Below are 26,777 nucleotides of genomic sequence, written 5' to 3'. Positions count from 1 at the left end.
ATTTCCACTGCTATTTCGTTCAAATCGTCCTCTGATTTACCCGTCACTAGATTTGTTTTTAATCTTAAACTTTATCCCCCTATTTTTCCACTTTTTCAGCAGACAATCATTGCTTCGATCACTTATGCATCCAAAATGGATATACTATATACTGTGTCCTTCTTCTGATTTCAACTCAATCAACATTGTTTCTCTCTTGGTTTCCCTGCTTGCGATTGGGTTCAAATGACTTTACTTCCAATAACGCAGAGCCCACCCTTATGCGTCTATGCTCTTTAAAATCTACCACAGCCTAATGAGCTGCACCGTGTATTGAACACTCGGAGGCTATGTCAGTGAGACAATGTTCTTAAGTTTAGCTGCTTAGAATCTTTGGTTGTGCGTTGAGCGTTGCAATCCTTCACCTGTACAAAATTCACGTCTGGGTGCGTGCGTGCATCTTGAAAATAACCGCACAAACATAGGTATTCATGTAAGCCTAACGATAAACCAAACCGCGAGCTTAAACCTGAAAATTAAAAAAAAAAAAATTATGGCTCGACTACACGCGTGGAGCCGCAAACCTTTGAACTCGAATGCGGCCATCGAGGGGTTAAGATCCACGTCGGATCACCGGCCGTTGAGTTTCCTTCCCTTCCTTGACAACCTTCGGACATTATTCTGAAGGATGCCCCTAAAGTATTGCGGGGCTAAGGTGGAGGAAAGACGAAGGGAGCTCTTAAATGAAAAAAAAAATAATTATACTTCATGACGCGGAAGTATATTTTCATGCAAAAACGATAATTGGTAAATAACAAAATAAAATAAATCAGTAAAGTGTCCAAGAAGAACTCAAAAAGCATCATAAGGAATAAGTAAAGATAATAAAATAAAAATGGTAATAAAGAATGAAAAGTGAATGAAATAAATATCTAAAAAAAAAAAAAATAAAATAATAAATAAAAATATATAGGAAAAATTAAAAAAAGTTAAAAACTTACGGGTCCACCCAGAGCTCTACCTGTTGCCGTTCTAGTGTTCCTACAAATGAGTGTTTAAAATTAATTTTCGTTACCTTAAATACTATAACCAGCCGACACGCTGGGTCTGCACGATTATTCTAATAGTGGAGACGAGACTCGATATCTTAAAATTAGGTCTTCTTAGCTCTTGAGATACACTCGGTGTTCCATTTGTGTTTATAATCAGAGTTACGAAATAAACCCGAAAATTCCGATAACTTTCTAAAAGCGACCGCAATACACTACGATTGGTCTTGTGGACGTTTCCAAATTTGGAATTTGTTTCCCGCTTCAATTGTAATATCGCACAAAATCGGAGAGCTTGACTTCACAAAATGGGTGACAACCTAATTGCTTCTTAGCAATCCAAAATAAATATTTTTTCTTCTTTTTTAGTGAAATTTTGCGATTTCAATCCACCCGGGAAATGATCTTCGAATTCGACTAATCGCTTATTTCTTACTTTCAATTAAACTCGTGAGTTTGTTGACTATCTAATTTAGGAACTCATCACATGATAAACAAACGAATTTGCAAATTGCGGGAGCTGTTTATTATATTCACTTCCAAGTGTCTTTTTCGTGGTCAAGAATCCTTCCTCCCGCTTTGTCGGCACAACCAAGAGCACAAATCCTTCAATGACAACCACTCCTCACAATTTCAAAATCTCAGCTCCCTTCTTTAACAGCCCAAAGTGATCTCCACTACTCATTAGCTATCCCCGGTCAGCTAATCCTGCTAAACCTGGCTTTGAACATCGAGAGTTCATGTTGCCCGCAACATACGCAGTAGCGCTGAAGGATGAAGCAAATCATTCCCTTCTGTCATGATCAATTCGCCCGAATGCATTGAATAATGTGCAATATTCAGCGAAATTTAAGGTAATTGCACACTATATCCCTAAAAAGGCGAATGAAATCCCGCTTCCATCGCGAAGCCGCAGCTACTACATCTTGTTAAACTTCTCTGCGCCAGGTGCTTTTGGAGCAACCCAATCATTAGCTATCTTGTTAAAGTATGTTACACGGCATTACACCTCAATTTAGCACCTGAAATTTCGTGCCACCGTAATTCGCTCTGACAAAAACTATTAGTTTCTCCGGAATGCCCCTCCTGCTTACATTCAAGATGCACTCGCTTTTCGCTGAGGAAAGCTTTCTCAAAATCGATGGAGAGCAAGTGAACCGGAAATTTAAACTCTGCGTATTATTCCAGAATGATCCATAGGGTGTTGATATAGTGAAAGCCTGCTCTCCACAGAAGAACCTTTCGAGGTGTTCCTTGATGCGCTCTAGAATTATTTTAGATATAATTTTTGCGAAGCAGAAATCACACAGATACCCCTTAAATTGACACACTCAAGATTTATTCAGAATTTAAACAATCATCTCCTACTTCTACTCTCCGGGAAGCAGAAGTAGCACTCCTGCAGAAACTGCAGGTGCAGCGTTGAATAACTCTGCAGGGAGACCTTTAAACTCAACGACTTTACTTCGCTTGATCATCACATCCTTCTACTCTCTGGGAAAGGTAATTGCCGAGATGATTTCTCCTCAATTTGGCGAAGCAGTCCGTATTTGCATGTCACGGTAGCTACCTATTCTATCCATAATGGGCGAAACTTCACCGAATGTGATACAGTTAAGAAATTGTTCCTCTCCCTCTTCAGCTCTTCATCATCGTGAAAGAAAAGTTAACCTTGACGTGAATCCCTTTTGTTATAGCCCAAATTACGATGAATTCCCTGGAATTTCGGGTCACGTTTGCCATTACTCGCTACAATCAATAGAGCCTTCCCTATTTTCTTTCACTTCACCGATCCACTTCTACAGTCAGCCAGATCTTGTGACACCCCTTCGGGACATGGCGCTGACCTGGGTGGCACCCGAGAAGAGAGCATTTTTGGCCTGGCTTAATATTCTCAGAAGGGGTACTCAGGGTATTTGCCGTACGACCAGCAACAGAGATTTCCCACTGCCGAGTGGCATCTCGACCATGTAAGCGATGGACGTCGAACATGGGGGACTGAATGCCACACACAAGTGAAGGAAAGCGAACATTAAATGGTGATTCCTTTTGATGTTAGCACCTCTTTTGTTACCAACATCTAGAAGATAACTCCTAAATCTGACCTTGTGCACAATTGTGAATCTTATAATCAAAATTTTGTCAGAAGCCGGCTTCCAGGTCAAGACATTGTGCGTGCATTAGTCATGGTCCTGACACCGGATTTGCACCTGCTCCCAATTGGTACTCTTAAGGCCCTCACTATCTCTTCTCCTTTAAACCCAGCAATATATGCTGGAATTCGTGGTCAATCCATGTTACCCATTACAAATGGCACCCAAAGTGGGAAGTCGCCGGAAACAAAGTGGAGAAGTTAATGTACCTCTATCTGACACAGCAAAACGAAATTGGGAGTCGGTGTAGGTTATCTTGCACCGATTCACTTATTTGCAATTAAATGAATGTTGAACCCTGAGCCAAACGAATGTCTGACCCCACGTTGGGCGCCATTTGTAATTACTTATGTGGATTAAACCTGTTAGTTGACCTTGGTCAAATCGAATGGACTTTGATCATTACAAAATCCACGTAGGTGATTTTTTATCTTTGCCACTCGCTGCTTTCAAGAATATTTCGCTGGACGAATCCTGGTGCATCATTTTTGAATAATAAACTTGTACATTATGAACTTCTTAACAACCTTTACTACATACAAACTTTCCTCTTTACTACTTTTCCTAAGTTAGGGTACTTGCAGGGCTTCACTAAAATGCAGAAGACCAAGCCTTTCGTTGAAATCTCTACGGTGTAGTTGGAATTTCAGTAAAAAACAAGACTCCAGAACGTTCTATGCTCATCATCCCCTTGGTAAATTTAACAAAAGTTCTACATGCGTGTAAGTCTACGTCCTTGAGAGCGAGCAAGTAAAGTAATTACATTTAGCTTTAGCATTCCATCATGTCGGGACTTAAACTACAAGTACGGGCACAGATAAGAAACAAAATTGAAACTATTTTACAAGCAGCCTTTAGGTTCGTATATCGGATTTAGAGAAAAGTAATCTGATTGACTACTGAGGGCGAAGGCAGAATAGATATGTATTGTACATGCACAGAACTGTGAAAAGTTGCATTTACTTCTGCACAATTTCACAAAGCTCGTAAAAGAATTTTCAATTCCGTTTCAGGGTACATGCATATGCGCTTACATATGCATCCATGCTGATAAGAGGCGCTTCCATTATTTGCACAGAAAGTAGGCTACTATATTCGTCTTGCAGCGACTAGGAAGGATTGCGGTATTTACTTAAAGGATGTCTTATAGAAATTGTTCTGTATGCATTGAACATTGATCACATTTCTGGTAGTTAGCTTTTGGTAAATCCAATGTAGTTCGCTAATCGCATAGCAGCTGCAGTCATTAGGATTCATGGAAAAGTAAATAGCAAATTTCCTAAGGCTTATCCTGGCAGTATCATCAGCGCATATAAAAGTGGTTTTGTATTAGGAAAGGGTTGAGAGTAGAAAATTCATGTGTAGTATATTATAGTCTAAGCGCTGGCTACAGAGAAATCACCATGATTCGATTCACGAAAAATTTTATGTGGAAACCGTTGGATGTTGTTGCTGAAGTAACAGACCAACGCGTCGTACAGAGACACCAAGCTTATTTGTTAAGATTGGTTGGTTGGGTGGTTTTCGAGAGTGGTTCCTAAAATCAGCTCCCGCCATTTGGAACCAGTGCCAAAACTAATAACTGATTTGGAAGATACTGATAAGGAGCTTTCATTTGATACATGACTATATTCAATGGAAAACATTTTACGCTGCTGTTTTGCATGTATGGTGTATATAAGGTCAACAATGAATACTGTCACCTTTCCATCAAATTGCATGTCAATAGGTATAACCGATGTCACTATCGTCAGCGTAGGCCAGTGGTTGGGAGGACGGTACCTCTCGCATGCCTCTCCAGGTTGAAGAGGACGCACGATAGGGCATCCCCCTTGTCTTAGACCGTTGTTGATGGTGAATGGTCTCGCGAGTGATCCTGCTGCTTTTATCTGGTCTCGCATATTGATCAGTTTCCGTCTTATGAGCCTGATTAATTTTTGACAAAGATTACCAGGAAATAATCTTCGAACTATGGAAAGAGCCATACGATAGCCCAAAGGCGAGAAAGACACCAGACAGATATGCAAAGCGCTGGACGAGCAAACTTCCCTTAGAGTGTGGCTGGATCAACTTTCTAATGCTGGAAGTCAAATTCGCCTTATATATTAAGGGAGCCTTAAGTCTGCATCTAGTTTATGTCGGACCAGACCAACCTCAAACGAAAACGATTTTGGTTTTGGCCTAGTTTAGAATATATAGGACAGATTTTGTTATAATTCGCACTCGTGATTATACATAGATGAGCGATTACCACCTGCAGCCACTTTCGTAACGCTGTTCTCAGGGCCAAAGTGAGGCAGTGTCTGAAGAATTGCCACTACTCTGGACGAAACTATCAGTGACTTTTTCGAAATTTAGAATTTTTGGTTATTTAGCTGAAACAAGGACCATAAATTTGGGAGAAAGTTTCTTCTCAATTGGTCCGGTCCGATATCAACTGGATGCGGAGTTAGGGCTTACTCAACCCTTAATCTGGAGCAGAAGGGGAGTTTAGAAGGCGATGTTCATTGTGTTTATTGAGATGTCTCGCTTTGCATACGCAAAGAGGGTGCATTATTTGGCGTATTGAAGAAGCAACACCCAGACTTCCAATATGTTATATATAAAGTGCTTTTGGCTAGTCCTAACAAGAAAGAAGAGTAGCAACAAAGTAAGGACCATTCAAATTGGCAAGAAACCAGTGGAAAACTAAACTCTTCGATTGGTTGCACATTTCGGGAGGTGAAGAAAACTAGAAGTGAATTTCTGGGACTAGCGCATTTCTCTAATATTTTTCCAATTTCCAAAGTTCACAACGCAGAAAGCGAAATACCAACAAATTTTAAAATTACTTTCATTTGAAAAAGAAAAGGAAAACATCGGAAGTGTCGACGCAGAACCGTTTATCGTGTCGTCTATCTTTGCGAATTTGTTTCGTTTTCCCTTAATATGGCCACGGGTACAATGGAGGCAGGTTCTGCAGTAACTGCTATGGCAGTACGAGTGCCACCGTTTTGGCGAAAGAAGCCGTCAGCATGGTTTGGTTTTGCCAGCTCGAGGCGCAATCCGCTTTAGCCGGCATCGTAATGGGCGCCACACGGTTCAATCATGCAATTCATTGACGTGCCCAAAGAATGCTCCTACAAGCGACTATTGGAGCAATTCAAAAAGCGTTTGCAATAAATGGGATAGCCAAACTTAACTACCTACTACTGACGGAGTTTGCACTTGCTAACCGTGTGCTAAGTCAATTGCTACACGAAATGAGCCAGCTAGGTGATGAAAAAGTGGGTATCGAGCTGATACAGTCTTTTTGGCCACAGACACTCCCGGAGAACACACAGACCTACCTAGCATGTGCGCATGCTAGGTCTTTAGACATGTATGCCTTCACCACAGACCAAATCCACGAGGTCCACACGCGACTCGTAGTTCGCGAGGTGTTTCTTGGCACGTCATATTAGGCGGTTCAGCTGCACGGGAAATATAACTAGATCACGGTCCAAATTCACTTTCCGAAAAGGGCGATCAAGTAGTAAATTGCCGGGAGCCTCGGTAAATACCGGGGTATGCTAGCATCACCTTTCTCTCGAAAAAAATTGAAACCGAAAAGTGCGTCAAAGCACTTCATTCAAGACCGTAACGATACACTACAAAATTACAGTACCCTGTAGGAGGCAGCGTGGTCAACATTGCGCAAGCCTTTGATTATTACCCTGATTTGACTCAGGTACTCATTCACAGCTGAGTCAGTTGGTATTCACTGTGAAGTCACCATTGAGGCGCGATACTAATTATGCTGCCATCAGTGAGATTTGAACCATGACCTTCCGTATGACAGCCTAGTTTTCAAACCACTTAGCTATCCGGATTTACGACCTCTTTACCTAGCGCCACAACCTTGACGATGCAAGCACTGAAGTCACCGCTCGTCCCACATCCGAGAATCATAATTTCACACCGCAACCATTAAAATTCGCAGTAGTAAATTCCATGACATGAGTCTAGAACTTCGACGAATGTTCTCGTGGCACTTCCTTTTCGCGTCTACCAGCATTTTAGGCGCAGACTTCTTGTGCCGTTGTGGCCTGCTGGCGGATTTGCATAACATGTCATTGACCCTACAACTTCCTTTACAACATTCTTTGTATCGTTTTTGAAGACGCTACCGATCCACACGCTCGAAAATATATCACTACCGAGCTTGGTCTCTCTGAGCTTGTTAGGTATGATGCCCAGCGCCACATCAACACTTAGCTTTTCGAAAATGCGTCCATTACTACCACAGAAGCTCGTAGTTGCTCGAAAACCTTAGGATAGCTACTGGTCTTCGCCACTTTATATGGTCCTTAAACCCAATTACCAATGTGTTGATTACAAACGTCTAAATGCTCAAACGTTTCTCTTGCAGAGTGCTATATTTTCTCAACCATGGACTTAATTAAGGCATCTAATCAAATCTATCTAGCTTCTAAAGACATTCCCAAAACGGCGATATGCTCCTTTTGAACTGTTCGAGTTTCCTAAAATGACTTGACTGTGCAATTTGGCGCAAACCTTTCTTTCTTCTTCTTTCTGCTCTGTTCTGTTTAGTTTATTTGGATGATGTTTTGGTCGCATCTTCTCCAGAGTCTAAGCATTTAGAACAACTCGAGAGCATTTTCCAACATCTCTATAAGGCCGTTTTAGTACTCAATGCTGAGAAATTTACATTCTTGCAATCGCAGGAGCTGCGATTCCAGTCAAACTACAAGCGATTTCGAGTTCCCTGACTTCGAAAAAAGTTAAGGAACTGAGAAGGTTCTTGGACATGTAACACTTTTACCGTCGTGTCTTGCCCAAGGGCGCCCATCGTCTATCGATCCTTTACGCCTACTTGTTTGTGCCGAAAACCAACGACTTTCGCCTGATCGCATGATCACCGGATGCTGCCCAGGCGTTTGAGACTACCAACCAGCAACAGGTGGAAGCTACACTTATGACATTCTCTCAGCAGGATCCACCCCGCAGTATTTGTGGATATCTCAGATATCGCCATAGGTGTTACCCTACACCAAAAGGTGAAAGAAGTCTAACAACCGTTGAACTTCTTTCCAAAGCAACTAATCCACCCTCAACGAAAGTACAGAATTCACGAGCGAGTTATTAGTTGGTATATTTCGGTATTAGCCATTTCACTTCCAACACACAATCCTGCCTGGAAAAGATAAGGTAGTTGCTGACTCTTTCTCATGTGTTGCGGAGGTCAAGATCTTGGCCGGATTTTCCGGCAATAGCGGAGGCGTAGAATGATCACGTCTCCTACCTTCTGAGCAACAAGGGACCAAGGTTATGTATTTCGGCTGATTTTCGTAACGCATTCAGGTATTCGAACAACTGCCACTACCACGAGAAAAACGTGATCGACCTGCCCAGGGACCTCAATCCTCGCACGCATATCCTAACTGCCAACTGGGTGGTCGCCACTTACAAGGGCATCTTCGAAGTTCTCTAGCCAGGCCCACAGTATTTTGATCTCAATGTCGGTGGCACGATCTAGAAGGTCTTCCTGGCCCAGCTGAGCTGAGGGAATCGCGGATTTGGCTCTTTACTGAAACCTCCATGGGTGGGTCGAGCGTTGTGGCCGAGCGAGCAGAGGGAAGAAAAGTCAGTTATGAAAAATCAAGGGAAAGAGTTTATTCTAACAATTATAACGAATAAATAAAAGCTTGTTTTAATAAGGCAAATCTCCAAGTGAGCAATATTCCTTAAGGTCCAAGTGTCTTCTCGACACTGCAGGCAAAATGTCTACAATATATTGCTCCCAGTTGTTAAAAGCAAAGGAGGCGTTTCTCGTCGGCAGTATGTGTTTCGTAAAGCCAGATCCAAATTTTTCACTCGCTTGGCCGAAAATCCAATCCACAACAAAAGTAATTCCAACAAATATTGTTGGTCGTGACCCTAAACCTCAGTAAAGCATTCATTCGCCAATTGGAACATATTACGGCGATTGCTGATTGATATTTAAATGTGTCTCGTTACTTTTGTCGGTAGCTATTTAAGAGAAAGGAGGTTCTAGTCTAACACGTATGGCGGACCCCAAGAGACCGTTACTCCGCGGAAAACCCTGTGAAAGTTTCGTACTAAGCCTACTGCTGTGGAACATTGTGTACAATGATATACCTAATTTTCCGATGCCGTAGGGGGTCACGATGGTGGGCTACGGTAATGGTTGTAGTCGCAAAGCATCTAGAAGATGCTAAGGTACTAAATATTCATGCAAGATGATCAGCGCTTTTAATATTTACTTAGAGGGTCCTGGTCTGACACTGGCGCCGCGAAAAACGGAAGCATTCTCTACTACTGTAAGGAAAATTACGTCTATATTAAAGTTGGAAACCATTCCATTACTTCCAAGCCGGTATTTACATGCTTGGAAGTAGCAATAGACGCGAACCTCAGTTATATCCAACACGTGCAGTGTGGTTGCGACAAAACATCTGGTGTGGCTCTTGAAAGGATGCTGTCATATGTAGGAGATTCACGGTATACTTACAGGCTGCTTATACTCAGTGTGACAAGCTCGATCTTACTCTACACTTCCCCAGTTTAGGGAAAGGCATTGCAGATCGTAGTTAATACTCATAAACTGAGTGCAGTTTATAGGAAACCAGCTTGAAGGGTGCCTCTTGCCAGCAGGACTGTTTCAAATGATGCAGCATTCGTCGCGTCGGAAAGCTCGTGTAGTCAATTTTGGGGGAACATTTCCACAGCAACCATTGGTTATTGTAATAGGGTGAAAGTGCTGTTATACTCTGTTCACAGCGAGGACGACCAGTTACCCTCAAGAGTTTGTTTCTTCTTCTCTAGCGCTTGCTAAGTTTTCGGTGAAGTACCAAAACTGCGCGACAATACCTGACTTACTGCGGAAACATGGAGGCACATCGACGATCCTAAGGAATTCAAAATTCACGAGAAATTAGGGGACTAAGACATCTACTTGCTTTCTCATTGAGTCATGGAGCTTGGTGGAAGGAAGGAGGCTGCAAGGAGATTAGACCTGTTTCGGGAATCTTCTATTCCTCCATATACATAACAATATTTAGAACAGGAGGAGCGGTTTTTAGAGTTTAGGTATAACTCTCTTTGACATAATTAGGAATGGAAAGTATTATAGTTCACAACTCGTGATATTATCTCACCATCAACGACTATTATTTAAGTGGGTTATAGAACAAAATAATGATCTAAAGTACACGGTCGACTGTGCTAAAGTTGGATAGCTACTAATCAAGTCAGTGTTATGGTTTTTCTATTCCATAACTTTTCCATTTCAGTCCCTAGATTTAAATCGCATAGAAAACTGCACGGATTGAAATAGCATAATTCCAGGGAAAGTTTTTCGCCGATAGCGAAACTTTAAATTCACTACCATCAACCAAAATTCACAACGCTATTGAATCCATACATCCCCCATCGGAAGGAGAGAAAAATTCAATCAACTGTTTGCCACTGTATATCAATCCCCTCGCTCAATAAGCCGGGCCGGTGCTTCAAAAGACTTCTCCCTGGGCAGAACACGTTATCATTATCAAAGTGGAAGGCGGTGAAAATTGCTTTTGAATGGGAAATTACTTTGAAACCTATTAACGTAGCAATATACCGATGAAGTGGATATGACGTTGTGGTACTGCTGATGAACGTGTGTTTTCATATATCACACAAAAATTAAAACATCAGAATATCTGAAAGTTAATTTAAAGGATCTAGTGCCAATATCGGGGTGAAGGTGTTGAATTGTGTTGGGTTAGTTGTTGCATATATAGGACTGTTGTGTTCGCCATTCCCACCCGCGACAGAATCCTCTCGCCCTGTTCCTTTGTCTCGTGGCAACTTTAGTTAATTGCAATTTCGCCCCTGCGTGAAATGGGTCCTAGTTCAGTGATGAGATTCTTTATGGAGTGGTGACTTCCTGTATTCAGTGTTGTATGGAAACTATTTCGAATTTCAAAACGTAGACCGTGGAGCGAGGAGCTATTGAATGCATTCCCTTTTGAAAAGTATTATTAAATGCGTTGCGAGTCGTCAATTATTACGGTATCGCACCTCCACTGTGTTAACGCCATGGTTCAACAAAAGTGCTTCTAGGAGGTTATTGTATTTTATTTTCTCATTATTCTTTCATTGAGATATAAGTCTTAGAGCTTTTCTCAATATTTGATGTCAATGCGCTATGTACATTGCTCGAACTCACTAAATCGGCATATTGGAATGGTGAGTATCAGTGCTTTCCGGAGTGAGCAAGCAGACTCTCGGTCGACGGTATCCCTAGATCGTAGTAGCCACCTTGGCATCTAACTTCAGCTTCTTAGCGATTTAGATTTGGAGAAAGAGGTGATCAAGTAAAGTAAGGCCTCAATTAGAACAGCAACAGCGAAGGCAAAAAATTATGTGCTGAAAAGAAATCGCTGGCTACGGAAGGGGGTTACAACACCCACTACATCTGTTCGAGAAGGACGACTGCAAGAGATACTTCAAGATCAAGTAATTGACCTGTTCAGGAGAAGCCATTCCATTCCCCAATCCCAAAGACGAAATTAAATTCTGGAAAGCACATTAGGGTGCACCAAGTTATCAAAAACATGGTCGCAAGAGGAAGAAACAGGCAATCCTGGTGACACCCAATCATAGTGCCATTGACTTACCACTAAATAAAAAAAGACTGCAGGAGCAAAATGGTGATCCTCTGGGGAATTAGCCTAAGAAGAAAAAAGGCATACTATCAGTTCCGAAAAATGGAACTAAAAGTGCGGAAGGGTCAAAACCTGTGTGACGCGAAATCTAAGGGAACCGAAAATTGTGGATGGATCAAGGTCATTCTCAAAAAGGCACAGAAGAAAACGGCGTTGCGAATTCACTCAGAGGTAACAGCGGTCTTTAGCAAGGGCAATCTGTCATATGCGGGGATATTAAAAAAGGTCGAAGCTGGGTCCGATCATAAGGGTCTAGTAAGGCGATGTCATATTGGAGTTGAAAAACCCAGCTTGGGCAAAACTGATGGCTTTCGTAAACAAGTCAAGAGATTACTTAATGATAATATCACAGTATCTAGGCCTGGATATAGTGCAAGGATTTCGACAAAGTAATATTACATTACAGGATTAATTTACACTGCGTTGAAATTGCAATTTATGTTGGGGGAACTAGGTGAAGAATCCATTGTGAGTCTAAGAGAAACCTTTGGTGGTACTCAAATGCTCCAATATGACTTCCATTGCAGTGGAGGCAGCGCAGAAGTTATTGGCGTTCCGATCAATGCAGAAGATGTGAAAAGAAATAGGGATAACAATTAAAAAATGAGGTTTATTCAAATAAACTGCAATCTTTATAAGATCGCTCAGCATTTACTTGAGCAGACCACCTACGAGTCTAAGATGAAGGTTGCCATCGTAACCATATAGGAACATTCACCCGTCAATGCCTAGGTAGAACATATAACTACTGGTTAAATGATGAGCTGGGCAGTCTTTGACCACCCTGCCACCGATTCAGGCGAACCGCTTTGTAGGCGATAGGTGGGATCAATCTTGTGAGCGATGACACCTTTAAGAGATCTTTGAAGGTAACGGCAATTTTAGAGGTAACCACAGACGTTAGAGACCTGTAGCAGAATAGGTGACAAGAAAACTCCCGGCCTGGATGGAATACCAAATATGGCCAATGAGCTCGTGATAAAATCGAGACCGGACATGTTCACGGAGGTGTTCGAAGCGTGTAGGCAGTAGGGGGCAATGTGGTCAGTGTTACGCTCGCCTGAGATTATTATCCTGATTTGACTCAGGTATTCATTCACAGCTAAGTCGACTGGTATCCGACATCCAATCACGATAACAAATCCCTCTACTACCAATGAGATTTGAACCGCGACCTTTCACCACGGCAGCCCAGCGCTGTAACCACCATCACCACATAATGGTTACCTGCTTCCGTTCATCGCAGGTTTGGAGATCTTCGACCCCCTAAACAGCTAAACCTTGCTGGTTATAAGATCAATCTGCCGCTTAGCAGTGTGAAAACTATCTGTCGTCGACCACGTCTCAAAATGATGCCACGCGGTCTAGCTGACTGCGGAATAGTGGAAGCGTAACGATGGAATTAAGGGATTGAAAGCTTTGTTGATTGCTGCGACAAGCGTGAAGTGCTTGAACTCCGATCCCGGAATTCAGCGTACTGTCTGCGTTAAAAAAAGGGAATTTGTTATTGCGCTGGTCAGAGAAATAGATCAAGAACGTACTTGCAAGTCGTCGCAAGTCGTCGCAAGTCTACCGATGGTTATGTGAGGGACGCTGACGGGCGACTCCTTATTTACGATAACGAAGACTTGAAGAGGTCGATGGAATATTTCATTGCAGTTTTCAGCCGTATAACATCCGGTGATGTTCTAGATCTCAAGAATGAAATGGCTAGTCGCCGTTAGAGTCAAACCCATGGGCATGATAGTCTTCTCGCAGTGCTATCCATCGCTCCTGTTGTCGGATTTGCAGAGGCGCTGTTTCTATTTATCCGGGGGAAATACATGAAGTGGATGACGGTTCAGCAACCGGAAAGGAAACCCGTCTTAAATGGGATAATTGGCCTCACCAAGTTATGGATTTCAGCCAAACCGCACTGGTCTTGGAAAGGTAAGCAAATGGCAGAGTGGCAGAGTGTGCACCACCAAAGCCGATGTTCTTAGTCTGTCAAGTCATCATATCTGCAGTTTGTAGGTGTAGGAACTGTCCTTCTGGCGGCGGCACCAAATTTGATTTCGTTCGACGCGTTGGCAGTCCCTTAGCTGCTTTGTCTAAAATTCGCAATTTCAATACCCTCAACACCAACATCGAGTTGATATTAATAGCACAAGTCTTGCCTGCCAACTAGTATGCCTATTCGGCAGGCAAATCTTCGACTGCATGCATCAATGATATCCTTTTGCACATTTCGATAGCAAAAGATTAAGGTCAGCACGTAGCCAACACGTGCTGACCTTTATCTTTTGCTGTGCTGTGCTGTTAGATGTAAAGAGCCCCTATGAAAAGATTAACCTGGCTTCCCCTAGTGACCTAATGTCACATTTCCGACATCCTGCTCAAATTGTTTTATAGATGTAAAGGGTAATGCCCAACCGACACCTACAATTAGAGCTGCACAGCGTTCAAGTTTGAAATGGCTATATAAGGTTCATTATAGAGTATGCCGCTACGTCCACTATGAATCCGCTAAAATACTTTGAAAATTCAGTATCTGCTCGTATCCTAAGAAGATGCTTGGGGCTGACCAGAAACACTAAATTGCACCAGATTTTTGCTTTGGCCAAGGAGCGATTCTCCGTTTCAGAGGGCCCCTCCTGGCAGTCAAAGAACTTATTAAATTAAAGGAAAGAAATCCCAAAACCAATCATTTGGTGGCTCAAAACCCGGATGCTGAAAATAGTCTTCCCTCGATCTATAAAGCGTTCCGGAGCTTGTTTGACACTGTAATTCCCAATGTTACTCCTATAAGATTCAGGTTATCCTATCATTTGATTTGTGGGGCACCTGTGCCAGAGCCCAGGTGGCGGCTACGTGTGGCAGGGATATATGATGCTGCGCTCATGCGTGGTGAGTCTTTCGGTGCAGTTGTTGGTCTGAATGGGACTCACGTTTTTCCTTGGAGGTCAGTTCGGTTTTGACGGCTGAACTATTTGGCGTGCTTCAGATCATTAAGGTGCTATCATTGCAGACGCTCTCTGTACTTGTAAATTGCTTGAACAAACTACGACATTGCATCACCTAGTGGGCAAAATACATGCCCTTGCTTCTGGCCGCCTTTTCAAGTTTTTAAAAGTTTCGTGGTGCTGGGCACATGGGGGCATCCTTAATGGAACTCACCCATATAGAGGCCCGTAAGGCTCTGGGCTTTAGTCCCACAAGTTTGGTCCAACCCTCTCCTGGAGATGTTCTGAAGTCAATTCAGGAACACTCCTATTGTGAGTGGGAGGATGACTTTTTGGCGATATAACGTGTCAAAAGGCACGTACACGCGTACGCTTACAGTTTCCGAAGAAAAATTACTGAATCGTCTTCAAACCAATCACACATACAACGAAGTTTTCCTCAAAATGTTTGGAAACATACTTTGCGACAAACTTAACACTTGCATGGGTAGAGAAACTAACTTTGGGGGTATGGATTATGCTCGGGTACGGTTTAAGTGTAGATGATATAATAAGTTTTTTAGCCTTGAACAAATCTTTTTGAGTTGAGCTCATTGCATCACAGATGACCTTTAATATTTCTTTAAGGCTAGAATCAGATTATAATGCATATAGTTTCAGTTTGTTTGCGGCACGGCATTTCCTGTCATCTCCTTTCTTGTTTCTTCCATTGATCTATTATTGATCCTCGGCGCTCCAATGGTTCGCAATGGTTAATAGAGTCGCGGAGAAGTATCTGATCCACACGATGTCAGATACTTTTAAACTACCGAGGAGCCCCTATGTGTTCGTGTGTCATGTTGCTACCGACTTTCGGGGCTGGCTTAGAGACTGTACGGCTGGGGGATACAGATAACCTTTTAGTTCACTCGAAGGAATACTGAAGCTTGCTTTCTCCGACCTAAAGCATCCCCGATTCTACAATGCATTATCAACTCAGTAACGACTAAACATGGATAACTCTAAAACATTAATAACTAATACCTGTTATGGTCCTGTGCGGAGTTGCCAAATCTCCCATCAGGCGCGTCCCTTCGTGCGGATAAGGGAATGCTCGGCGAATGTGTCATGGGCATGCATATGCACGCATCCGGAGATGTGCGTTTATGGGCATGCTTATGCGCAGGCCGGGTAGGTGGGAAGTAAACGCCCACCCGTGGATAAAAATTGGCGATGGGAAGGACACCCAGAAATTAAACCAAATATGGAAGAGGAAAAAAGTAGTTTTTTTACGGTGCAGGGCTTCGGAAACCCAGTGCCGGCGGTTTTTGGGAGTGAGCAAGCGGGCTCCCGGCCGTCGATATCCAACGACCGCAGTGCCTCAGTAGTGGGAAACTTGGCTACTGTGGCATCTAATGCTACAAGAGATAATGGTGGATTGGAAATTAGGTCCACACCGGATCCCTTTAGGAGGAGTTCGAAGCTTGGGAGATCACCACCGAGAACAATGGTTCTTTTTGGTAGTCGAGATTCGTCGCGGGACTCTGAAAGAAATACGAATAGTCCCTTAATCGAGATCATTCCTTGTGGCGCAAGGCGCGAAAGCAAACGAGAACATACCGGAATGGCGTTCGTTACACTTGGGGAACGAATAAATGAACTGTGTGAGTTCATCAAGGAGAGGCGGAATATCCATCAAAATATTCGAGCCTTGATAAGAGGCATTAAATTGTCTTATATCAGGGCACTCGAAGAAAAGAATTCCCAAGCGTCAGTTGGCAAGGTCACAAGGGAAACGCAGGTGACGCCTCCCCGTGATAAAGCAGGCGGGAAGACAGGAAAACGGGCTAGAAACGGTACCAGCGAGCCTCTTGGACCACAGCAAGCCCCGAAGAAGAAAAAAGCCTCTTCACCAAAGTAGGCGGAGTCGGCGAGAGTACCCGCGAAAGTCGGTAATCTCACGATTGCAGCCACAACACCTACAAAAGTGGAAGAAACCAACGCCCGGAGGCCCGAACAATGGACTAAGGTGAGCAACAAGAGGAAAAAGGACAAAAAGAAGCTCCGCCCGGAAATAATAATTATTTCCAAGAAGGGAAATATGTCCTATGCCGACATCCTCCGAAAGGTGAAGTCAGACCCGCAATTGAAGGATTTGGGGGATAATGTGAGCCGTATTAGGCGAACACAGAAAGGGGATCTGATGCTGGAGTTAGGTAAATCCGTCGACAAGTCGGCCGATAACTTCCGCGGGAAGGTTGAAAGTGTACTTGGAGAGGAAGCTGAGGTAAGAGCTCGGAAACAGGAGATAGTGGTTGAGTGCAAGGACCTAGATGAAGTCACCTCACGGGAGGACATCTGTGCTGCGCTAAAGCAGCAGTTCAACCTTGGCGATATAGACCAGAGTGCCATAAAAAGGATGAAGAAGGCATATGGTGGCACACAGACCGCTATTATTAGTTTGCCGGCGGAATCAGCTATTAAGTTGATTACCGCGGGCAAGGTAAGAGTAGGTTGGGTCGTGTGCAGGCTCAGGGAACAAATCTCTCTAAGAGATGCTTCAGATGCCTCGATTTCGGCCATTTTGCGGCGGCATGCACTAGCCAGCATGATAGGTCGAGGAGTTGCAGGAAGTGTGGGGAAGAGGGCCACCTCATCAAAGATTGCACCGGAGATCCACGGTGTATGTTATGCAGTGGGAAAGAGGGCGTGGACGGCCGGCATATTGCGGGAAGCAGCAGATGTCCGGTATATAGGAGGGAGCTGAACCGTACAGGAAAATGAGATTGATACAAATCAATCTCAATCACTGTGAGGCAGCTCAGGACCTGCTCTCGCAAACCATTCGAGAGTCGAATGTCGATGTCGCGGTTATTTGCGAGCCATACAGAAACTACGGCGGTGCGACTTGGGCGGTGGATGCGTCTGGCAATGCCGCAATCTGGGCGTGCGGAAGACAGGCCATTCAGGAAGTCATGCCCCCCCCGGCAGCCGGTTTTATAAGGACGAAGGTCAACGGTGTCCATATTTACAGCTGCTACGCTCCTCCTAGTGCAACCTTAGCACAATATGAGGAGATGTTAGACAGTCTGGTGTTGGATGCTAGAGACCGCAGCCCTAAAATCATTGCGGGCGATTTCAACGCGTGGGTCCTGGACTGGGGAAGCCGATCGACGAACACCAGAGGTCAAATTCTGTTGGAGTCATTTGCGGAGCTGGACATCGTGCTGGCCAACGTTGGATGCGTGCCCACCTTTCGAGGAAGAGGGTCGGGTTCGATCGTTGACCTGACATTTGTTAGCACTTCACTGGTGAGGGGGATGGCTTGGCAAGTGAGTGAGCACTACACCCACAGTGACCACCAGGCCATCTTCCTCCACATTGGGAACAGGGGAAGCAGTCAACGACGCTCTGGAGGTGGAAAGGCTAAGGCGGTTGGCTGGTCTATCGGAGCTTTCGACGAGGAGATATTCCTGGCCGCATTGGAGGGAGCCCATGATCCGGATGGAACAGCGGTGGAAAGGGTCACACAGCTGTCTCAGCGTGTAACCGAAGCATGCGACGCTACGATGCCACGACGACGTTTGCACCACGGCAAGAGGCCAAACTACTGGTGGAACACGGAGATCGCTGCCTTGAGATCCTCTTATCTCCGAGCGAGGAGCCTTTCCCACAGGACAAGAGGAAGGCCGGAGCACCAGGAGCGTGAGGAAGAATACAGGGATCTGCGAAGCAACCTTAAGAAGGCCATTCGGAGAAGCAAGCGGGAATGCTACCAGAAGCTCTGCATGGAGGCTAATACGAATCCGTGGGGTACAGCCTACCAAATTGTAATGAAGAAGATCCGCGGGCGAAAATCACCTCAGGTGACATGCCCACGGCTCTTGTTGCAAATAATTGCAACTCTTTTCCCGCAGCAGGAGCAGGACGAAAGAGAACCCCAACTGGCAGCTCAGCAGGACGTCTTCTCGATCCCTGATGTTACCGAAGAGGAACTTTGGGAAATCTGCAGACGTATTGGGGACAGCAAGGCTCCGGGATTGGACGGAATTCCGAACAGGGCTCTGAAGGTGGCGGTCAAGGCCAGACCAAGGTGGTTCGCAAGCACATTCGAATCGTGCATGGCGGAAGGAGTGTTTCCCGCCCAGTGGAAGAGGCAGAAACTGGTCTTGCTACCGAAGCCTCGAAAACCACCCGGCGTGCCCTCTTTATATCGCCCTATTTGTCTCTTAGACACCATGGGGAAGATGTTGGAGAGGGTGATATACAACAGGCTGCTCCCGTTCATCGAGCTTGCGGGTGGTCTTTCAGAGCGGCAATATGGGTTTCGGCGAGCCCGTTCTACGGTCGATGCAGTAGTAAAGGTCGTGGAATTGGCTCGAAATGCGATGGCCATGGGCAAATGTTGTGCTCTGGTGACGCTGGACGTCAAAAATGCTTTTAACTCAGCCAACTGGGGCTGGATTAAGGGCGTTTTGGCCAAACTGGGTGTTCCTAGCTACTTGGCTCGGCTCATCGAGAGTTACTTTTCGGATAGACTTCTCTGGTACGAGACGGACGACGGGCCGAAGGAGTACATTGTGACAGCAGGTGTGCCTCAAGGTTCTGTATTGGGACCGCTGCTGTGGAACATAATGTACGACGGAGTGCCTGGCCTTCGCGTGCCGGAGGAGACAACGCTGATTGGTTTTGCGGACGACCTGGCGGTAATTGCAATTGCAAAGCATCCCGAGGACGTGGAGCTTTATGCAAATGAAGCCATTCATACCATCAAGTCATGGTTACGAATGGCCAAGCTGGACCTGGCGGACGAAAAGACGGAGGCGGTCCTCATTACCAACCGTAGGAAGAACAACACGGTTACCATCCGGGTTGGTAATCGTGAGGTCGTCTCAAAATCGGTTGTCAAATACCTGGGGGTGATGATCGATGCCAAGCTGAGTTTCAAGGGACACTTGGATTATGCGCGAGAAAAGGCAGTAAATGCCAGCTCATCCCTTGCAAGGATGATGCCTAACGTGGGAGGGCCGAAGTATAGTCGCAGGCTACTCATCGCGGGAGTGGTGAGGTCGATCCTGCTATACGCGGCCCCTGTCTGGGCGGGAGCGTTGAACCACGCGGTCAACCGGAGGAAGATATGTTCGGCATACCGGCCAATTGCGCTAAGGGTGTGCAGCGCATTTAGGACGGCGTCGACGGAGGCAGTGTGTGTTATCGCAGGAATGATCCCTATAGATCTACTAGCGAGCGAGGCACACTGGCTCTACGAAAAACGGAAGGCAAATCCAGCCGAGGTGAATGCGGATTTCCGAAAAGCCATCAGGAGAGAGTTGTGTGGCAAGTGGCAACAACGATGGGATAAGTCCGACAAGGGCAGGTGGACCCATACATTGATCCCGTGCATCGGGAAATGGGTCAACCGAAAGCACGGAGAATTGAATTACCACCTGACACAGTTCCTTACGGGACACGGTGGCTATAGGAAGTACTTGCATCGCTTCGAGTTGGACGAGTCTCCCAACTGTCCTGAATGCGGTGCTACACTCGAGGACCCGGAGCACGTTATGTTCTATTGTCCCAGATTTCTACAGCAGAAAAGGAGGTTGAACAGCATCTTAGGGGCATACATCGAGCCCTCCAACCTGGTGGAAGAGATGTTGAAGTCGGAGGAAAACTGGATGGCGGTAAATGAGGCAGTAGCCGTGGTGCAGACAAAACTCCTGGAGTTGGATCGAGCTCGGAAGGCGGCGCGACGGAGACGTGACATGGACGAGCTGGTATAGCGAACCAGAGCCTCCCCCGCGAAGTAATACTTCACGGTGGTCCCGCGGGGAGGGGCGGAAGAGTGGGGGTGGTTTTAGTGGGTGTGAATCCCACACACTGCTGCAACCTGGCGCAGCAGCGTCTTTCTAAGATTTCCACCTCCATCCATAAAAAAAAAAAAAAAAAAAAAAAAAAAACCTGTTATGGTACCATACGTGTCTAGTCTGTTCGGCAAGCTTTGACACTTATGTGTTTGTAAGTGTGTCGGCTAATTAAAAACAGAATCAAACTTAATCAGTTTGTGTTTGGCTGTTTTGGGTCATAAACCATATTGTGTTTCTGGCAACATAGGCTATGTGCCTGCCATCAGTTCTGTTGGTGTGCTTCGTGGGTGGTATCAGGTCTTGTATGGACTGTTAGCTTGCCAGGTCCCAGGGTGCAAACAAAAAACAACAACAATAACAACAAGTTGTCTATAGTTTCTAAACAAGTCGAGGTACCGGAGGCTCGACACTTCCTCTAATGTGAGCAATTCAATGTGCACATTTGTACATAGCTAAGAATATAAAACCTTTGAATTTTGCCAAACTACAAGATACTTATGTACATGTATGTACAATACATATCAAAAGTATAAGGATGAGTAAATATTCTGTTCATCCTAAATAAACAAAGATTCCATCTAATCAATCTCGTCCAGCTTATGGAACACTACCCGCAAACTCCATTAGAAAATACATATACATACACATGCCTGTCACCAAAAATTGATGCTGACATTCAAATAACTAAAAACAGCTAAAAAAACGAAAATGACTCCATATTAGATCAGGGCCTTGAAGTGTGTTAGAGCACTTCATTCAAGATCGTAACGGTACACTACAGGATTACAGAATCCTACAGGAGGCAATGCAGTCCGCATTGCGCTCGCCCGAGATTATTACCCTGATTTAACGCAGGTACTCATTCACAGCTATTTCGACTGGTATCTGGGCACAACCATTCAGATAAATTTACTTTATATAACGATGACGTCATACACGCCTTAGAGTGCAATAAATTTACGTGAAATGCAGAGATTCAACCTTCAATAATTTTGTTAATGACAGGATTGCGTTCAGAAATTATGTCCTATGTTATCGCCTGTATCGCTACTAAATTTTATACTTCCAAAATGAAATTAAGGGGGTATTTTCAGGTAAATTTCTAAAATACGGTAAAATACAATTATAAACTTTTGGATGGGGATTTGAAAGCCTCGAGATTGCACCCAGATCAGGCATTCGATAGAGCCAAATGGCGAAACTGATCACAACGGGCCGACCCCGCTTGTGAACGGGACAAAGGCTGTAGAAAAAGAAGAAGACAATTATAAACTTTATTTATGCAGATATTGGAACGGGATGTATTTTGAGGCCTAGATTTTGTATAGGCGAATCACTTCACTTTCGCCCAATATCAACAGTAAGAAGCTTTTCCAAAAGTACTAATTGAGCCCTTTCATTTGATATCCTACCTGAACATGTTCCCTAAAAAACCTGAAAAACATAACAACAAAATTGCGCCACTCACCAAATTTCACAAGTTCTCACCAAATTTCACACGTTCTCACCAAATTTCATTACAATCAGTTCAGCCTTTTTCGAGCAAAACAGGTGTGACAGACAGACAGACAGACAGATAGACCGACAGACGTTGAATCGATTTTAATAAGATTTTGTATTTACACCATCCTGTAGAAGGTGAGCAAACCCTTAATTCGGAAACTCTGACAAAAGCCAATTTTTATACCTGTAACCTTTTTCGAAATTAAATTATTTACATAGGTATCCAGGAAACTGAGGTAATACCCTTCAAAAAGTGAGAGAAGAGCTAGCCTGCGGGATTTTAACCACGCAAAAACCGTGAAGATATTATGCAATAAGAAAGTACCATAGTGTGAATAATTTATGTTGTTTTCATGAAAATATCCCATGATGTTGCATCGAAAATTCAGAACAGTTATGAGTATGAGTGGGTAATAAGCAGAAGAATTCTAATTCTGGAATTCTAGGGATCTTACTATACTACCCAACTTCAAAGTCGATCAACTATTTCACATTCAGAAGCCTCAGGGCTTTGTGCATTAATTAGTAGATGAAGTTCAGAAAACTCAGCATTTACGTACAGTATGCAAAATTCGTATTGGAACACATAGGTTTTTAACAGTTTTTTGCTTAAATCTTCGAAATTCGCACGAATTTTGAAAAATTAAAATGTGTTTTGGATTTTAAAGCAAAATATTTATTCAATTGTATAAAAATAACTAAAAATTTTGGTAACAAAAAAAAAAATAATAATAATTTCATGCTTTAACAAAAACAAAATTCGTATTGGAACACTAAAATGGATTACAAAAATTCATTTTCTTAAACACATCTAATATTTAGTTGGGTAGCCTTTTTGCTTTATAACAGCCCTTAGTCGTTTTGGCATCGACTGCACCAATTTTTCAGTCAAGTTTCTCGGAATTTTTTTCCATTCTTCCTGTAATGCAGTTTTAAGGTCACTTATGTTTCCTATGCTATGATATCTTAACCTCTGTTTAAAAATTGACCACAAATTTTCAATAGGGTTAATGTCTGGGCTCTGAGGAGGGGTTTTTAAATATTTTCTACAAATGTACAATAACCACAAGCGAGTATTTAAAGCGGTATGCTTGGGGTCATTGTCTTGCTGAAATATGTAGCGGTCCTCAATACCCAAGTTTCTCGCACTTTTATGCAGATTTTTTTTTAAAATGTCGATATACTGCGCGGCATTCATATTTCCTTCGATAAAGTGGAGCTCTCCAACGCCGGATGCAGCGAAACAACCCCAAACCATTAATGAGCGGTACCCATGTTTAAAGGTTGGTCTCAGATTTCTCGGATGGAGGCGAGTATTTCATTCACGCCAAATTCGTATGCGACCATCCGACGACTTAACATTAAATTTACATTCGTCGGTAAAAATTACATTTTTCCAAAATCGGAAGTTTTTATTTAAATACCTTTTTGCGAATGTAATTCGCTTTTTCCGATTTACTGTATTTATAAAAGGTTTTCTTGCACTTACGTTGCTCCGAAATTGAAGCCGGTGAATGTAATTTCGAATCGTTTGAGCTGTTACACTTACTCCACAATATTTCTCTAGGAGGGCAGCTAGCTTTACAGCACTTACGGCATTATCCTTTCGAATTTGACGGAGAAGAAAGGACTGATGTCTGCGAGTCAGAAGCATTCGATTCGGATTATGCGATTTCTTATTGATCCTGCCGCTTGATTTGTATATTTTGATTATGTTGTAAACCGTCGTATGACTTCTTTGAACGATTGTTGCTATTTCCCGGAACGATTTCCCATTTTCATGCAAATTAACGATTAATTTTCGAACATCGTTTGATAACTCTGTTGACTTCCGACCCATTTTGATAAATTTTGAATAGTATAACTAATTATGGAAAATAAATGTAATTTTTATACTTAAAACTATTCTCTAACTCGATACACAGCCGATCATTAACTAAAACATCACAATCTGTGCAAATTGTGCATTTCCTGGAAGCGTACAGTGTCGCACCATTAGTGTTCTAATACGAATTTTGCTTCGACAATAATGATCTATAGCCCATTATGAAAAACCGGTTTTGTTATTTTAAAAACTTTTATGTGTTAAAAGTGTCTTAACTCAAATGCAAGTAATTAGAAATATAATTGTGCTAAAATCATTTAATTTTCTCGTAGAATAAACCATTTTTCTGTAAAATCATAGGTGTTCCAATACGAATTTTGCATACTGTAATAATATTTCATTATGGTTGTCACGCGTTTAATACACAGAGGAAAGTAAATATTGTCTAAGACTAGAAACCATCTATATTTTTTTTCAGATTCTACATCCTTTTGTTTACTTGATTGAAAAATTTCACGTGCCTAGATACTATTAAAATAGGAATTGGGTATTCATTCCAGTGAGTGATGACAGAGTGAAATTGTTTTCAGCGTCGATTTTCTTATCTTAGTTTAGACCAATTTTCTCGCAGGTTTTGTCCTGCTTTAAACACTATTTGCCAGTAACAGTCTCAAATTACCTTCTCAGCGTCGATTCAAAGTGCTTCCGTAGGGTGTATGGCGGGGGTGGTGACTTCGATGTGGTGAAACTTCTAATGGATGTCGATCGACAACTAGTGAGTGTTGTTTTATTCAGGTAAACTTCAGAGAATTGATTATCTGAAAAAATGGAAAAATAATAGAATGAAAACGATAACCATAAATCCAGAAATTTACAACACAAGATAGTACTTCACGTTGTACGTGGCATAGAAAATTACAAAATTTCCAATTCTAATAGAGCCATTATTCAAGGAAATTGCTCAATTAAATTACACTTGAATTTCCGAGCAGGAGGGAATATCACCTTTTATACTACAAGTTTAAAATGAAATATTAGGAGCAAGTTAACGTTGAATTTTGAGGCGAAAAGTGATTCATGGAGTGCGAGGTCGCGTAAAAATTACAATCAAGAAAGTTTTCATTTTGAATGAGACGCAGTTTAGGGAATGAATTTAATGGAGACATCTTTTTATCTATTAATTGTTTCATATTTACAAATAGACACAGTTTATTTATTCAACAATCACTTTTTGAAACTAGTTCTTTCTCCATAATCAGTCATATTTTTTATATACTACATAATTAGATGAAATAGTTCAGAATATGGGAAAAAACAACTTTATATTCCCAGATGGTTCCTTGTATATATAATGGTAATGGGGGAGTATCCCGAAATGGCTCATATGATGTATGATAAATTAATTACTATAATTCTTTAATTAAAAGAATGTTTAAAATTACCGATGCATCCGTTATGTTAATGAACCTTGCCTATGTTGCGGGTTTTATTTATTGAAATATGTTGTGCCCTAGTACAATTTAAACTTTATTGATCAACCAAGAATTCTGTTTTCCTTGAAATATCATTTTATTTATGGTGCCAATGCCATGTTGGCTGCCAAGTTTTGCAACTAAAGCATGAATACATTATAATATTATAAAACCTCTTCTTCTTCGGTTTCTTCTTTCTTCTTCTTCCTGCTCAGAAGCGAAGTCGGCTGACTTGATCGATTGTGCCCCCGTATCTTCATCTCCATTACCGCGAAGCGCCGTCATTGTCTTTTATAGTCGGTCAACATTCAAAACCATAGAGTGCGGCAGGGCGGACAACACTGCGGTAAATTTTTGCCTTGAGACGTTCGTTGATATGTCGACCGCAAAGGACACCAGTTATGGAACGCCATTTCATCCGGGTTGCGCTAATGCGTGATGACACTGAATGGTCTTTGCCTGCCAGAAATGAGGGGTACCTCACTTCGAACAAGTGAAATGTCTTGGGGTTATTCTAGAACAAACAAGTATAGGTAAAGATGAAATGAGCTCTCATAGTTTACGGGCTTTGTAGGCACACATTTGTCTCGACATGGAACTTGGACCTCAGATAGTAATGTGCATATATCCTGTTATCGTTAGACCGATGTTTGGTTATGTACATATCCATAGTGTGATAGACTAAGGTTGAAAAAAGCAAACAAATGGCAAAGAACTGTGTGCTTGGGTAATACAGGTGCCATGAACCCGACATCCGGCGTAGCTCTGAATGCATTACTCAATTTGCAACTCTTCGACTTGTAAGAGACTCGATATTGTCTGCTATTTGTAGTCTAGCCTAAAATTGATAGACTAGTAGCTTCCTACAAACTATAATTTTTATTTATCAATGTAGATATATATTTCAGGACAAACTTACCCCATTCATCAGTACAAAACTAAAGCAACTGAAGGGGATAAGTTGCTCCTGAAATATATATCTACACTGATAAGTAAGAATTGTAGTTGAATCCGATTTTCGCAACGTCTTCTGATTCTTGCATCCCCATACATCTGTTTGGTAGAAGAAATGAAGTTATCTTGAAACGAAGAGGAAATTGGGAAGAACCAGAAGAATGCGTGTCACGATGTACTGACGTCTTCTACACCGATGGCTCAAAAGCAAAAAAGGATCCGGAGTCTACCTCTCGAATAAAAATGAGAAGTGGGCTTTTCCCTTCCTAGAATATACAACTGTCTTTTAGGCTGAAGTGTATTTGATTCTAAGGACGGGCACGTGAATGATTGACAAGCGGTT

General features: G+C 42.8%; 1 protein-coding gene across 1 annotated transcript in view; it reads right to left on the bottom strand.

Annotated features, from left to right (window-relative positions):
* LOC119658261 (cholecystokinin receptor type A) overlaps positions 1-26,777 on the bottom strand; it is a 482,976-nt gene that overhangs the window by 15,874 nt on the left and 440,325 nt on the right. Inside the window, exon 4 of the mRNA XM_038065553.1 lies at positions 24,688-24,826. Coding sequence (XP_037921481.1) covers positions 24,688-24,826 — 139 coding nt within the window. The remainder of the gene's footprint in view (positions 1-24,687; positions 24,827-26,777) is intronic.

The sequence above is a fragment of the Hermetia illucens genome, chromosome 5 (genome assembly GCF_905115235.1).
Source record: "Hermetia illucens chromosome 5, iHerIll2.2.curated.20191125, whole genome shotgun sequence".
NCBI lineage: Eukaryota > Metazoa > Arthropoda > Insecta > Diptera > Stratiomyidae > Hermetia > Hermetia illucens.
The sequence above is the reverse complement of the archived record's forward strand: the minus strand, read 5'-3'. Positions and strand labels throughout refer to the sequence as shown.